Below are 16,489 nucleotides of genomic sequence, written 5' to 3'. Positions count from 1 at the left end.
CTGAGGTTTGTATGCGCGAACCAATTAAACATTTGCGAACTACAGTTCCCACAATGCACCTCCGTTCTACTCCCTTAAATACGTCATACGTAACATGGCCGCTCTCATTAAAATGTCGCATTTGACTCTCCTGTAGGCTATCTGTTGTGTTATATTTGCCTCATCCCATATTTCGCTTAAACAGAATGCCCAAGTATTACGAGGATAAAGAGGACGACGGCCGCGCCTGCGCTGGACTGAGAGAAGATTTCAAAGCCTGTCTCCTTCAGCATGACTGTGTAGCGAAGGTAACATCAAGTATTGTCTTCAGCCGGACAGATATATCATTCCTCTGATTAATTGATTGTTGTTGTAATTTTTTGTTAATAACAGTGCGCGACTTTAACCAGAGCATATTTCTGATTCATGGTGTGCTACAAAAGCCGTTTGATCCATATGCCTTAATGTCTAATAATGATGGTCTCTGTTTGTGTCTCAGGAGGGTAAGAAGCCCAGTGAGTGTCTGAAGGAAGGACATTGCAAAGGCTTGCATGTGGCTTTCTTTGAGTGCAAGAGATCCATGGTCAGTACTGTTTAAATTCTGCAAAATTGATTAGATTCTGATTAATGTACTGTTCAGACAAGGAAAACAACCTCTCAGCTAAGAAAGGGTAAACTATACAGCGAACCCTGTCAGTTAAAATTAAAGACGTACATTTGCAAGAGTCCAAAATCATATATATATATATATATAATTCAGATATATAATGAGTTGTGTACAAACATTAAAAATGTTTTTGTATGAGAGCATTTAAAATTTGATCAACTTAACATTAATTATTTGTTTCTCTCATTCAATGTTCAAATTAAAAAAAATTGAATGGTGATGGTCATAAATCTTAAAACTATGATTCTTTTTTTTTTTTCGGCTAACTTTTATTTGGAGTTACTTTTTTATTATTATGGTTTTAGGTGCTTTTTATTGTAACTTTAGACCTGTGTGCCACTGCCTTCAGTGTAATTTAGTCTAATTTAATTCAGTTTTGTATAGCTCTGTTTCAAACCAAAGTGCACGTTAACGAGTCAGATTGATAATGTCAGAATGTCTTTACTGTATAATAAAAGCCCTTTCCTTCTCCTTTAATTACAGTTGGACACCCGATCTCGATTCCGAGGCAGAAAGGGATACTGAATGATGCCTTTAATGTGAATAACATGTTTTGTATCAAGATGTCAATACATGCTCTCAAATGTGTAAACGTTATGCTTTTTAAGCAAATTTGTCTTGTGGAACTCAGTTGTCATTGATTCATGATGCTCATTTGGGAACATGATGAACTGCATCAACACCAGAAATCATCAAATAAAACAGATTTCCAGTTCTGAACGACTGCTTATAAAATCACTGGATCCACAAAAGATAACCATATTCAAAACATTAGGAGTTTATTTAACAAAATGAAATTCATATTTAATTCGACAGATGAATCAGATGAATTCTGTATGATTGGTTTATTATTTTAGTAAAAAAAGTGAATGATTAAGTAGCTAGTAGTAAATAATTTTCCAAAAAGCTAAAAATGTGATGCCTGCTAATGATCATTTATTTCAAAGCATTCATCATGAGCACTTTAAACCTCTCCAAGTCCACTTTCTTCAAGATGTGGGCTTTGTGAGTCTTCTTCAGGATATCGAGGTGATCGACAACCATCATTCCCCGGCAGCAGTTCCCCGCCAGCTCTACTGTGACGGCTTTCTGTTCAGTTTCAATGACATATGTGTCGTCTATGGCTGCTGCCATGGCATAAGAGTCACAGGAGATGAATCCCTGGCCATCCACCAGCTCCTTCTCAATCCTCTCGCTGTGGGACGACTCCATGCTGTGCTTGAAGATCTGCTTCATAAACCGAGCCTTATCTGTGTCCTGAGCCAGCCAACCGTCACAGAACTCCTGAAGCACACATGTACAAATATAACATATATAAACCGGGTATACAAGAATGTATAAACCAGCAACAGCTGAACATTATACATAATTATCTATATGCATTGTTATAATAATAATCTCACCCAGGGTATTTTACTGCGACAGGTGAACTCCCAGCTTGCAATGTAAACTGGGCAAATGAATTCATTCAGAACAATATATGCTGCTTCAGGATCAGCTGCAAAGTTGTACTCTCCACATACAGTGGTGTTCCCACGAGCTAAAGATAAACAGACGTTATTCTCTAGCATGGTTTAATTGCATAAAAAATAATGAAAAATAGCCAATGCGCAGACTGATCTGCATGAGGCATTAATGCAATGCATTAAATAAAAAAATAATTTGTCCTTCTGATGTAAGTACAGGTCAAAAGTCACTTATACACATCAAGGCCACATTTATTTGCTCCAATACAATAAAAATGGTAATATTGTGAAATATTAATACAATTTAAAATATTTTTTCTATTTGAATATATTTTGTGTAAATGTAATTTAATGTAATTGTTATCAATGTTAAAAATGTGCTGCCTCTATATTTTTTATAAAAAAAAATAAACAAAAAACAGTTTGAGTTTAGGGTGAGTTTTATTAGGGGAAAAAATACTTTTATTCAGCAAGGATGCACTAATTTATCAATCTTGACAGGAAAAACTTTTATATTATATAAAAAAAATTTTTTTAAATAAGTGCTGTTCATTGAAAAAGAATCCTTAAAAGAAAAACTAAATTACCGTTTCCACAAAAATATTAAGCAGCACAACAGTTTCTAACATGAATAATAATAATAAATGTTTCTTGAGCTGGAAATCGGCATGATTTCTGAAGGATCGTGTGACACCAAAGACTTTTAAAATGTCATTTATTTCTGTGATGAAAAGCTGAATGTACATTACTTAATCATTACTCCAATGATGCTGAAAATTCAGCTTTGCGTTAAAAGACATTAATTACATTTTAAAATATAAACAAATAGAAAACAGATTAAATATATTGTTTAATAATATGACTGTTTTACTGAGTTTTTGATCAAGTAAATGCAGCCTGGTTAAGCATATGTCTTTCAAAAACATTTAAAGAAATTGTCTATGTTGTATATAATGATAGTGTATATTGTATTTTGGCTTTGATGTGTATTAAAATCTTTATTTATTTTGAGTGAATCAATTTTAAAGTGAACATTTAGATTACTATTAAATGGAAAGATGCTATAATTGCAACTAAAAAGACATTGCTGCTGGGTAAAAGTCTGTTTTTAGGAATCGTTAATGCCACTGATTCATTAAAATGGTCACTTCAATTCACTGAAATGAATCACTTATCAGCTCTAATATTGGATATAATGTGCAGTCCTATTCTGATAAAATAGTTTGTGTAAAGTAAGTATGAGGGACTCACAGTCTGTATTTCCACCCATAATGTAAAGGCCTCTGAGTTTCTGGGGAAATGAGGGGTCAAGTTTCACAGCCAAAGCCACATTTGTCAGCGGAGCCGTGGCCACTAAAGACACCTTAGAGAAACAGGAACAGAACGTGATTCACACATAACCATTCATTGATATTTCATATTGTATAATCATACAGACCTCTCCAGGATTCTCATTGACTATTCGGATCATGGCTGATACGGCGCCCTCTTTCTGGACAAGTTCCAGGCCAGGAGCATCGGGGTCCGGGACGTCCCCGAGTCCATCTTTGCCGTGAAAATCTCCAGCACTGACGGTCTGTCCCAAGAGTGATTTAGTTGCTCCACTGAATACAGGAATCTAAAGCCATTCAGACACACAATCAGGTTTTCTAATTATGTTGTAATGGCTGTCATGTGCTGGACCACAATGCACTACTGTGCAGCAAGTAAAGATATTCCTGTAGTTATTTAGCTCAAAATATCTCTGCAAACAACTAGAATTATTAAAGGATATGTAACAATGAACATAAAGAAAATAATCAATTCAATAATTCAAGGTTTGACAGAATATTTCAATAAACATTTATTTTGCTGAATGAGGTTCTGATAAACATTTGCATTCACCCTTTCGGGTAGCTATATAAGAGGCCCAAACCCAACTCCTGCTGCAGAAAACATCCCCCAATCCATGCAATCTCAGCGAAAGTGATATAATAAAGGAAATTAGTGCCAGGTGGCAGATTAACACAGATAACTTGCAAGTATTTGTAAGTGTTCTCACATTTTGACCAGAGTTCCTTTTGAAATATCTTGTGTAAGTTTTTATACTGAATACGATTAATTTATGACATTTGCTTAAAGAACAGCCCTGCTACTCCTGTTAGGATTACTTGAAATAGTGACCTCGAAATTTAGGAAATTGTAGGTTAACAAAATAAGACAAATGTGCATAACTTGATCCTTTTCAAAAGTTCACTCCTACATGGTTGAGTTGCCTTCTTACTAAAAAGCATTACTACAAAACAAAAACATAATGCAAATTTGTTCAAACTAACATTTTGCAGATTCTGAAAGGCGTATGTAAACCTAGGCTCTAGGTTTTTTCTATGAGATTTCTCATTTGTAGCCCTGTCAACCTCTTCTTTTTGTTTACCAATATCTTGTGCACCGATTTTTTTCAAGTTTCAAAGTTATGCAAACACTGCACAATACTTTCTGGAAATACTACCTCTCCGTCAAGTGGGTCAAGTATGTGCTCTTTGAAATACCAATGCCTCAAAAAGCATGCCATCAATTGTTAACACCTAGCATTATAATTTCAAAATCTGAATGAAAATCATGAAACGAACAATGCATCACTGCATGATACAAAAGAAATGTCCCTATATTGTGATATGGCATATGGGACCATCTCACCTCCAGATGCTTACACACTTTCAGGATGCGCAGGACGTTCTTGCAGACGTTCTCCACTGAAGTGTTTCCATGAACGCAGGAGATGCCCAGGATCTGCACGTCAGGCACCGCCAAAGCCATCATGATAGCCTGAGCATCGTCCACACCACAGTCCACGTCCACGAGCAGTTTCTTCATGCTGACCTCTAGACAGAGACACGAGAACAAATACATCCAGTTGGTGGGGAAGCCTAGTTAAATATCTGGGCTGATGAACGTGACGCAATCAAAACCAATAAAAATTTGAGGCTTTTCAGTTTCAGTGTGTATTGTCCAAAAAATGAAATGTACTGTTGGATACTTAAGTGTAAATATCAGCTAAATGACTAATTATTAGATTAGTAACGTTACCTACATGAATGTCTCTCTGCAGGATTTCGTAACTCACCTGTAGTGAAGTGTCTCTGGTTGTGTTTCTTGAAAGCCCTCGGTATCTGTAAGAGTCGTCGGTTATCTGTAGGAGAACCTTTGGAGCTTTTGGATAATTAATTACGCAACATGAAAAACAGCACGTTCTCGATTAAAAACGTATTTAAATTGTAGGGCTCTCAATGTTACAGGAAATACTGTATGTGTGGATAAACCCACCCTAGCCAACACGAAACAAATGTTTACCGAGTCTTGTTTAATCCACCTGTCCGTTGTCCTCTAAGACACAGTTCTCTGAATGTACATTTAAATGTTGCGGAAGAGAACATACGACTGATTTTAGAGAAATATCAGCAGCTTGACATGAAACGGGCTGAACTCAGCGCGGAGTCGTCTTTCATGCACGACGCGTCGTGTCGAAATAATAATTCTCTTATATTAACATTAACTGTTGATTTATAACTTACTACAGTGACTTAATTCATTATCTAGATGTAAATTATTATCTACACTAGCGTTTTCCGCCAGGATCCACTTTCAACAAATACTCTCTTCTTGTTCTTCTTGCTCAACGAATCGTTCGTTTGAGTCAGATCATTGTAATGAATCAGTTCACAGAATGATTCTGAACGATTGACTGCAAACAGCGGTGGACTGAGTCGGCCGGAATGGATCTTACAGCGAACCGTTTTACTTACAACAACAAGATAAAAAAAACATAAAACAGGAGTAAAAAGCAGTGTGCTTGCGTGCATGTGGTTTTTACGCACTGATCATATATATAGATCAGTGCTTTTATGTAAAGATTATTATCCCACTCCACGTGTCCAGGTTTGACGTAAACATGGAATATTTTTAAACGGTTCTTAATCTTCTGTTCAAAAGAACCGATTCGCGGACTTCAGTCACGAGTGTACGCTGATGTCACGTGTCAATTGCTTGCGATTTCTACATTAAAACGTTTTTTTTAATTACTTTCCAGAGAAGAGTAGCAAGTTCGGCAAGGAATATTTATATTTATTTTATAAGCTAGTTGTATAAGAAAAATACGTTATGTAATTTGAAGGGGGCTCAATAGGAACTTGGATTCCTGAGCAGTCGAGCGCCCATTTGAAGGATGCAAAAGTAAAAATAGGCAAACGTTACTGTTTTACTGATCCATCCAATACAATAACGGTGTTTATGTATAGGGCTATATATACATTTAATTATACATAATCGGGCGCCATGTCTATGTGGCACTAGAAAAAAACTGTACACATAATTGCGTTGTCATTGTTGAGATGCATGTTATATATGATGTCAGTCATAGGTCAGTTTCAAATGAGTGTGAAGATAACACTTACAGCTCAAATTCAAATTGTGTAAGTAGTTATATTGTGTTTAAACTAAACTACAACAATGTAAACACTTCACTTCACGACGATGTATAAAGTTTTAAGAAGTTTGGACATGATAATAAAGGCATGATACTCATACTGGGAAACACCCATAAAATTCCCAGATCCCAGCAGATCACATATACTAAACACTGTAATGCACCATTTTTTTTAAAGTAAATAAATAGATATTATTTATATAATTAGCAATGGTCATAATGCTGTATCTATGTAAATGAACACAATAGTGCACGAAACAATAACATAGCTTTAAGTTTAACCTGGTTTATAATTTTTATTTAAATTAAGATGTATGTTTGGAGGAAAGAGAGGCATTTTGTACAGCGGGTATTTGAACATACCGGTACATAAAAAAAATAAAATTAAACAGACACTGAAAGATCAATAGCGCAGCATGCTCTCACAACATAGCTTTTGCACTTACAATAGAGGATCAACTCTTGCATGACAATGAAAATAAAATAATTTTTACCAAGTGGTAATATAATTACATGTACATTTATTAATATATATATATTTATATAAAGTGTCAACTTAAATAACAATTGTAGCCTACCTTCCATGCAGTGCATCTGTTTATTTGTTTGTTTTAAGAATTTTAACTAATAATAATTTCAGCAGAGGTTAAGACCCATGCCCTTGTCTTCCAAGTTGCAAATATAAGCTTTCAGTTGTTCAATCTTGCAATATACAAACCAGGAATTACAGATGATTTGTGCATTTATTTGTGCAGAGACAAAGGCTGACAGTCATTACATGTAGAGTTACGCTTGATCTTTTATGATACAACGCCTATTATGGTTTTCATAGAACTATTACAATAAAATAAATACTCTAAATGCTTCTCTCTGCTTTAAGAAAAAAAAAAACCTCCAGGAAATATTCTTATATTTTAAGACCAGCTGCAGCAATGCTCCCTATTAGATCAACACTGACATTCATATTAACATATCAAAGAAACTTTTAACTATGAAAACATATACAAAAAAATCAACGAACATATCAATAGTGTCTTCTCACATATTTCCTTACAAAGACTGTATATTCACACAGTATGCTCACTGTACAGAGACTAGCTGTGCTTGGCAACAGTACGAGGAAGCTTGTCCTCTTGAACTCTACGAACCGTTAAATGCACAGTCAGCAGGGGAAAGGCCTGCATTCAAGCACTAACACTTCAGGGAAAAGATAGTCTCACTGTAAATAAATAAAACATAATCTGCCACATCACAAAGTCATACACAGATTAGAAATATCTACATATTTATCTCAACACAGATGTTTGCAGTGGTGGACTCACTTAAGGCAGCTAGTTTTGTGTACACTTTAAATGAAGTGAGGATGAAGAACGAAGTGCATCTATGGATCCTTAGTAGGATTTAACAGCTTCACTTTTCCTTATAAATCTTAAAACTGGATGACTTCGGGAACATATCGTCTACTAAATCACAGAACAAACATGTTACCTATAACCTACTGAACTTTAAATACAATCTAAAAGATGATGAAACAGTTTTGAACTTTGGATGTTGGTACAAAGACCAAGTGTGGTTCTGGAGAGTATCTTAAAATGTACTTATTGACTAAACATATATGGAATGAATTAAATGCTTTGGGATTATTTGGGCAAATCTCAGATTTTTTTTTTTGTCTTTTTAAGTATTAAGAGTCAAACAGGCCTTCTTACTTTCAGTGCAACAGCCAAGCAAGCTACTCATTTATCTTCAAGTGAATTTCTTTCCCTATCTCCTTTCTTCTCAGAGCCAAGAGGTTGGGGATCTAAAAATATTAGTCTTGTCATCTGGATCATATCCAGAGCTTGTTTCAGCATGACTATGCATAATAAAAATTTCCCTCAGATAAGTGGTGGTAAAGTAAAGAGAACGAGGAGAAACATGCAGTTCTAGTTAGGATGGGCCAGAACAGCAGACTGCTTTCAGCTCAAGTTTCCACTTTCCCGAAGGTGCCCTCTGGGGGTCTGTACTGTTTAGGGAAAGTCTTCAGCTGGAGGGAGTTGAAAGCGTATTTGCGGCTGCCTACGTTTTTCATGGTGTTTTCTCGCCTGCAGCCCTCGCTGTGGAACAGAAAGGTGATTGAGAGACAGAAATGGCTATTCACACACCAAAAACAATAATTATAATGATGACTATATTAGTGTCCACACCAATACATTATATCGTTCAGTTTATTATAAGCATGCACTGCAGTTTGCCACTTTAAATGTTCAAGTTGGGTGGATTCTGAATGGCTGTCAAATGTTTTTGTTGTTCATCAGATCTGGAATTGATTCCAATAATTTTGTTCCTCTGTGCAGTTCGCATTATAGTTGGTTGATATGCTATTCTTTCACAATTAGAATGGTTTTTAAAACTATATCTTCCCTGGGTTTCTATAGGTTTTATGTAGGTAAATTTAAGATTTTTAAGACCAAGTAAAGAAAACTTAAGGAATAAATTAAATGGAATAATATATGGAATACAATATGATAATAGTTCTCTAAATGTAAATAACTTGTTATAGCAACAATTCAAAGTTAGAAAATGTAACTTCCAATAGATTTCCATTACTTTTAAATACATTTAAAGAAAGAAAGTAACTTTAAAAAAAATAACTTTTGATGTGCCTTCTGATCACAATACAAAATAATTATTCATGAAAATAAGTGATTTTTGTCTTGTTGTCCAGTGCAAATGTCCAATTCATAATTCAAGATTATTTAAGAAGCAAAATGACATAAGAAAGTCTTGTTTTATGAGAAAAACTGATCAAAATGAACTGAGTTTATGGTTAAAACAAGGACAAGTATCTACCAGTGGGCTTGAAAAATCAACTTAATACAGGCTTTATACCCCACTGACATATATTTGTTCTTGTGTTAAGCATAAACACATTTAATTTGTTCAATTTCTCAGAAAACAAGACTTCATATATTCAGTTGGTATCTCAAGTAAACGTACCTTGATTTAAAGACGTTTAGATATTGGTATTAGAAAAATATAAAAATAGTGAGGAAAGATTTTTTTTTTAAATTGCAGTTTCATGTAACATTAAATGCCATGACTCTATGAATTTCAGATTTTGTGCCTGTTAAGGCCTTAAATTGTGAAAACATGAATTAAGACACGGATTAAGAGAGTATCATCACCATCATTATAGTTATCATGCTTGGTTTGACCGGTCCTTAGTATGTGAATGAATGATTCCTATCTGCAAATGTTGTCTCACCTGCGCATACAGTCCAAAGCCTGTGTGAAGACCTGCGGGGCCATGCAGTGCTCTTGCTGGAGGATTTGACATTGCTCCAGGGTCACTGACATGGCCGTACGATCCTTTGCACTCTTGCAGCTGGTCACACGCACACCATTCAGACGCCGACAAACCTGACAAAACAAATGAGAACGATATCATCCTGGTGATGTACACTCAGACCATTTCTAGGAGTTCACTAGTGCCATTATTTTGTAATCAGATCATACAGTAGCTCTGAATGATGATTTCCCATGTTTCAGGCACAGGAGACTGTAATAATAATGTCAGATCACTGTACCTCTGCTGCCTGCAACAGGATGTCCACATTCTTGCTCTTCCTGGCATTAACATTTTGACTGAGGAACTTGAGTAGCTCAGGCACACAGTTCTGACTGCGAGAGCGGGGCAGACCTACAGATAGAGTCATTCAGCTGGTTAGGACTGACATAAACCAACTTTCTAGAGGAGATTATAGGAGAGTGTCCAGGACTCACAGTCTTCAGGTAGCACTTCTTTAAACTGGTCATAATAGGAGGTAAGACGAGCTAGACTTTCCATATTCACTACTTCCTGCAGTGATGTGTCCCCAAACCTAAAGGGTAATGCAAAATGAATTTGAATACTTAAATGTATATATTTTCTCTTTTAGAAATAGTGTGTATTTAGAGAGCATCATATGTTTACTGAGAGTGACGAAAGGCTGTAAACAAAAGGTTGGTCTGGGTGTGTTTGTATGCAAATAACTCACCTTAAGCATGCAACTGCTCATTAAATATACTCCAAACATTAGAACGAGATTAAGAATGAATTCATGTGCTTATGCATGTGTTTTGAATTACGTTGACATTTTTTGTGAGAAGTTCTCCTGTGCGTATAAATACTGATAATCCATGCATCCATGTATATTTCATTCATACACTTACTTTTCCGCTAGCGTTTGCTGCTCATTGATTCCTACGTTGAATAATACCGGTTGAACTCGCAGCAGCATCCCATTTTGGATCTCCCGTGGCAACACATCAAACATCAGCCCCGGTAAAGGGACACGCACGTTAAACCCATCTCTGTTGCCCGTGATGACAGGCAGCATGTCGGGGCTGAAGCTGGAGGTCGCCTGGGTCACTTTAAAGGTGACATTCCGGAGGTCCATGACTCCTACACTCATGTCTTCCAGCATGGCGAGTTCCTCCCCTTTAAGAGACGAAAAAAGAGCTCAGAGTTCACACATTCAGATAAGCTGACCACCTAAAATATGTTTGTATGTTTACCATAGGTGCTCAGGAGCCCCTCAAACTGGACCAGTAAACCGATAGTGTGGAGTTGTCTGAGGAAGCCGCTGTCACTGAGACAGTTCCTCAGCTTTACCACAAACCCACAGATCAGGGCCGTCAGCTACAAAGAAATATGTATCTTATTAAAATGGATATGAAACTTTAACTTACAGTCTGCTAGGGAAATTTCTAAACACTGAAAAACACAACATTGCATTATTAAGTGCCAGGATTGCATTATAAAAAGTTTTGTAAAGTAATCTGAAAGTAGAACTATTTTCCAAAAAAAAAAAAAAAAAAAAAAAAAAAAAAATATATATATATATATATATATATATATATATATATATATATATATATATGTATTTCTCCTTTTAATAATAAATTTTAAAACTTGTATCTGTTAACATGCACTCAGAAACTAACATGAACAAAAAATGAAAATGTATATTTTTATTAACCAGCATTAACAAAGACTCATAAATACTGTAAAAATATATTGCACATAGTTCATGTCAACTGATGCAGCAACAAATGCGACCTTACTGTAAAGTCTTAACGGTTAATGATATTACAAAATATATTACAAAATGTAATGTAAGTGGAAGAAAAATACATTTCCAATCTTAAAATACTTTTTGGGTAAATTCAGAAATATATACTGAAACGTTCTACAGAGCACATTCTACGTACGTGTGCCTGGTTATAACCCATTCACAATAAAATGGTGTTGTGTATCTCTATAGAATAGTTTGTACTAACTGTCTGACAGAAAACCACATCTCTGCGGTACTGTAGTGACAAACTCATGCCGATAGTGGGAGCGCTGTCTTGCATCAGGAGAAACACCATGGACTTCTTGGCTTTGTCGCTCATCATTGCTACACACTCATTCAGAGTGGTCAGGAGGGGATACAGAGCTTCACTCCATTCACCTACAGCCATAAATACAGACAGCTAAAAACAAAACTGGACAGCCCACCTATATGTACAGTAGCTGCAACGAATACAAATAGTTTGAAGTAACAGGCTTACCAGGAGAGAAGCCTTCAACACTGGGACTACCATCTAAAGCAGGACAGAGAGAGAATAAGGGGTGCTAAAGACAACAGTAGAGAAGAACTGTTTATGAAATCTTGTGATGTAATGTTTGGGTTGTTAGCACATACATGCACATCAAAACATAAGCAACTAAAAGCAAGCATTTTGTTGCATTCCATTCAACTCTTTATCTTGAGTCTCTAGCAGTGAAGCCCATTGTGAAAAAGAAGTGTGCTTAATTGTATTGATTGTGCATTTGTAGTAACACTTTAGATTAGGGAACACATATTCAGTATTAACTAAGAGTTTTCCCTGAATAAAGTAATAAAGTAAATATGCATGCTAATAAGCAACTACTTATTAGTGAGAACTGGTCCTGAAAATAAAGTGTTACACTAGTTTACACTATATTTTCATCCAATTGCAGTAAACTTGCCATTAAGTATCCAAAAGCATTAAATACGGTTCACACTTAGGTATTTTTTTAAAGTATATTATTTCCATCATAAGTACTCATTACAAAAGTATGCTAAAGAGTACTTTTTCACAAAGGTCTCCTTGACGGTTGAAATCAGAGATATCAAGCAGGAGTGCGCCACATCTGATTTTCAGTGAAGTGCAGAATTATCACTTGTGCCACTAAAAGAGGATGTAAAACTGAAAGCATCTGTGCTATTTGAGCAGTTTTAAAAAGAATCAAAACACGGGGTGGAACCTACAGGAGAGAGTGTTAGGACTGGATGGACATGCAGGGTTCAATAAGGGTGATGAGGACTGAGCTGAAAGAGGGTGTGATGAGGTCAGGGGGGTGGAGGAACCGTCACCAGGGTTGATCCAGAATGCATTGCCCTGGCTACCTCTCTTGCTGGTGTCGGCCTGCTGGTCAGACATGAAGACGTCTTCACTGCTGTCGCTCTGCAAGCGCTCTCTCGTCAGCAGTCTGTCCACACAGCGGATCACACACTCCAGACTCTTATCCACATTCAGCCGGATCTTTTCCTGAAGCAGAAACAGAATTTTACAGAGGAAATATTTTAGGTTCTGCAGTATTTCTAAATCAGGAGAAAATAATGTCAGTCTCGGGATCTTACCCACTCCTCCTCCTGCCAGTTTAGGTTCATGGATGCTCTGTTCCCTTTCCCGCTCCACTTGGCCTGTGGAGAGCCCTGGTCGTTCCTCAAGACCACACGCTCAGTGTTGTGGGTGGACGGAGAGCCTCTGGAGGTGATGAACTCTGGGCGGGCAGCACTCAGTGCCTGGATAGCTGTAGTTAGCAGCTTACTGTCACACACTGTCACCAGCTGCCGTGTCTGAGAGACACACAGAGAATACACTTACCGGTACTCATTAAGTGGATCTCAACAGCTTTTCCTTGCTTGATATGTTGAGCATGAGAAACATTTTGTAATAGCTTTCATAAATGAACCCTTTTCACATTCCTGGGGTTCTCAGAAGCAACTGTAATTAGTAAATGATAAAATGGTAAATGGAAAGCATTTCTATGGCATTCCAAAACGAATGTTAGTGTTGTAAATGTGCATTACATTAAAATAAATAAATATAAAAAACACCCCAAGATTTATGACGTTAATAACTGTGGAAATGCATCATCACAGAATGTGAAAAGGGTCAATAATATTTACAAAATGTATTATATTACCCGATGCATAAAAAAGATTAGAAATATTGATTGAACATTCAGTTTTGATGAAACTTTGATTAATGGTGATTCATAAATATTCATATTCAAATGCACAAGAACTATTGATCTGTTACGCATTATTAAAGACCTGCCCACTCGGACAGGAAGAGACCCTCTGATTGACATATCAAGCAACTCAAAAAAGTTGGTTTGGTTTTATGTGCCATTCAGTGGACAGTTAATTCTGAAATATATCATACCACAATTATAGAGTTATAATAATATATAGAATTAAAGGCAATACAAAATTAAATAATAGAGTTATAATAATTATTTTTTAAATAAAACTACAACATTAATTATAAATTATAATAACGTATAGAATTATACTATATTAAATTAAAAATTAAACAGCGATATAGGGATATAAAACTGTAAAATAAAAAACATATATAATTAAATTTTTATTATTACAGTTTAATTATTTTATATTATTTTATAATGTAACATTTTATTTTTTAAATTCAATTTTACATAAAAATTGAAATGTGTTGTAGTCTCTGTGAATGGTCATACAGAAAATATTTCCAATAGTAATAAATTCAATTCAAATTCAGTTTTTTCAGACATAAGCAATGGAAAATATATAGCTCTGCTTTCTGTTAACTAGTTTAATTGCTAGTTTAAGTGCCTCAAGCAAAACTCAGAATATCTTTAAAAGAGTTTTACTGTGTGTCCTTATTAAGTCCTTATTAAGTTTGGTAAAGCCAGACAATCCGATTGGACTGTGGATTTCAGCTAGTTCTTGCCGGTTTTGAGTGAAATATGCATTAGACGGTCAGTGAACAGACTGTAAATGGTTCATGCAACTCCTCTCACCTTTTCTATGAGGATAGCGAGGGTCCTTTCCAATGCATTGGTTGAGTGTTCTTTGGCAGCGCGGGACAGCCGCTCAGTGTAGTAGCTGACCTGCGTCTTCAGAGTGTTGATATGGGAAATTATTTCTTTAGCTTTCAACACATCCTGTGGCTGGTACCGCATAGAAAGAGGAGCAGATTCCCCGGCACTGAAACGAGACAGATTATTAAAAACAAAACAACAGCACATTCTCCAATTCCCCATTTGTTATCACTAGTTCAGCTGCACAAGCTGTGATCTTCAAATGAGATGTTGTGACATACAAGCACACACAGAAAACATACACATATGCCAAGTGCACATAATTGGATGGAGTTGGAGAGCAGTTTTGTGCTAATACATCCTTAGAAAACACACATGTTGGTGCAAACAAGAAAGATCCTTCACATTTAATGGAAGTGAAGTAAAGGACTCGATGCTGAATGATCATAAACAAGATGAAACACCACCACATTTGAAAATGACAACCCTGAAACTCACCCTTCACCCTCATATGAACTGATCGGAAAGCAAACAACATGAAATCAACTGATTACAATCGCAGTCATGGGATAAATGTGAAATACAATTTTAATATATAAAAAAGTTCAGCTCAGTTTCATTATTTCTGCCACATAATAAAACATTATTCTGAGTTTCTCTCTCACCATTCTGACTTTTTTCTTGCAATTATGATTTTCAGAATTGAGAGATGCATTTCTGAGAAGAAAAGTATTGTCTATAACTCACAATCGCATGATATAAATGTACAATTTTAAGATAAAAGCCTGAATTGTGAGATATAGGCTCACAATTGTGAGAAAGAAAAAAAATCCCAATTATCTTTTTTAATTTATTTTGTGGTGAAAATAAGCTTCCATACCTCTTCCATACCGCTACAAGAATACCACAGAGGAGAATTAAAGGGTTAGTTCACCCAAATAGCAAATGTATGTAATTAATAACTTACCCTCATGTCGTTCCAAACCCGTAAGCCTCTGTTCATCTTCGGAACACAGTTTAAGATATTTTAGATTTAGTCCGAGAGCTCTCAGTCCCTCCATTGAAGCTGTGTGAACGGTCTACTGTCCATGTCCAGAAAGGTAAGAAAAACATCATCAAAGTAGTCCATGTGACATCAAAGGGTCAGTTAGAATTTTTTGAAGCATCGAAAATACATTTTGGTCCAAAAAAATAAAAAACTACGACTTTATTCAGCATTGTCTTCTCTTCCGTGTCTGTTGTGAGAGAGAGTTCAAATCAAAGCAGTCTGGATATCCGGTTCGCGAACGAATCGTTCGATGTAACCGGATCTTTTTGAACCAGTTCACCAAATCGAACTGAATCGTTTTAAACGGTTCACATCTCCAATATGCATTAATCCACAAATGACTTAAGCTGTTAACTTTTTTAATGTGGCTGACACTCCCTCTGAGTTAAAACAAACCAATATCCCGGAGTAATTCATGCACTCAAACAGTACACTGACTGAACTGCTGTGAAGAGAGAACTGAAGATGAACACCGAGCCGACCCAGATAACGAACAATAGAATGACTCGTTCACGAGTCAAGAACCGGTTGAATCAGTTTTCGGGTTAACCAGTAGTTCTTTCGGACAGTTCGATTCAATAAACCGGTTGAAGAAAACGGTTCACCGGTTCTTTTGCGCTCGACGTAATGGCATCCTTGGCGATGATTGCCTTTGATTCAAGCCTTCGGTTTACCCGCGCTCATAACACTTGCACAGAATCAGTTCAGAATCAATCACCAAAAGAATCAGTTCAGTTCAGGT

The 16,489-nt window shown here is 36.2% G+C and overlaps 3 protein-coding genes across 5 annotated transcripts in view; 1 reads left to right on the top strand and 2 right to left on the bottom strand.

Moving 5' to 3' along the window:
• The first annotated feature begins 158 nt into the window (after positions 1-158).
• On the top strand, positions 159-1,366 carry LOC132152401 (cytochrome c oxidase assembly factor 5). Its single transcript, XM_059561172.1, has 3 exons — positions 159-287; positions 479-562; positions 1,130-1,366. Exons 1-3 carry the CDS (start codon positions 186-188, stop codon positions 1,169-1,171), a joined length of 228 nt encoding a protein of 75 aa, XP_059417155.1. The 5' UTR covers positions 159-185; the 3' UTR covers positions 1,172-1,366.
• Positions 1,367-1,560: 194 nt separating this feature from the next.
• LOC132152756 (nucleoside hydrolase-like) lies at positions 1,561-5,776 on the bottom strand. 2 transcript variants are annotated; one of them, XM_059561623.1, is made up of 7 exons: positions 5,443-5,776; positions 5,216-5,301; positions 4,789-4,973; positions 3,551-3,730; positions 3,364-3,475; positions 2,050-2,186; positions 1,561-1,930 (listed from the first exon to the last, which is right to left on the bottom strand). In XM_059561623.1, exons 1-7 carry the CDS (start codon positions 5,523-5,525, stop codon positions 1,583-1,585), a joined length of 1,131 nt encoding a protein of 376 aa, XP_059417606.1. In that variant the 5' UTR covers positions 5,526-5,776; the 3' UTR covers positions 1,561-1,582. The 2 variants fall into 2 exon arrangements, with proteins under 2 accessions (XP_059417606.1, XP_059417607.1); XM_059561624.1 differs by having other exon boundaries at positions 5,216-5,261.
• Positions 5,777-8,526: 2,750 nt separating this feature from the next.
• LOC132152755 (inositol polyphosphate-4-phosphatase type I A-like) overlaps positions 8,527-16,489 on the bottom strand; it is a 29,683-nt gene continuing 21,720 nt past the window's right edge. The window contains exons 13-23 of one of the 2 annotated variants that reach the window (XM_059561620.1): positions 14,679-14,865; positions 13,249-13,467; positions 12,877-13,156; positions 12,152-12,184; positions 11,879-12,051; positions 11,114-11,237; positions 10,769-11,036; positions 10,340-10,437; positions 10,144-10,256; positions 9,822-9,976; positions 8,527-8,670 (exon numbers count right to left, since the gene is read on the bottom strand). In XM_059561620.1, coding sequence (XP_059417603.1) covers positions 8,538-8,670; positions 9,822-9,976; positions 10,144-10,256; positions 10,340-10,437; positions 10,769-11,036; positions 11,114-11,237; positions 11,879-12,051; positions 12,152-12,184; positions 12,877-13,156; positions 13,249-13,467; positions 14,679-14,865 — 1,783 coding nt within the window. In that variant the 3' untranslated portion in view covers positions 8,527-8,537. The remainder of the gene's footprint in view (positions 8,671-9,821; positions 9,977-10,143; positions 10,257-10,339; positions 10,438-10,768; positions 11,037-11,113; positions 11,238-11,878; positions 12,052-12,151; positions 12,185-12,876; positions 13,157-13,248; positions 13,468-14,678; positions 14,866-16,489) is intronic. The other variant, XM_059561621.1, reaches the window with a different exon arrangement.

The sequence above is a fragment of the Carassius carassius genome, chromosome 11 (genome assembly GCF_963082965.1).
Source record: "Carassius carassius chromosome 11, fCarCar2.1, whole genome shotgun sequence".
NCBI lineage: Eukaryota > Metazoa > Chordata > Actinopteri > Cypriniformes > Cyprinidae > Carassius > Carassius carassius.
Note: the sequence above shows the minus strand (reverse complement) of the source record. Positions and strands in the feature narration are given on the sequence as shown.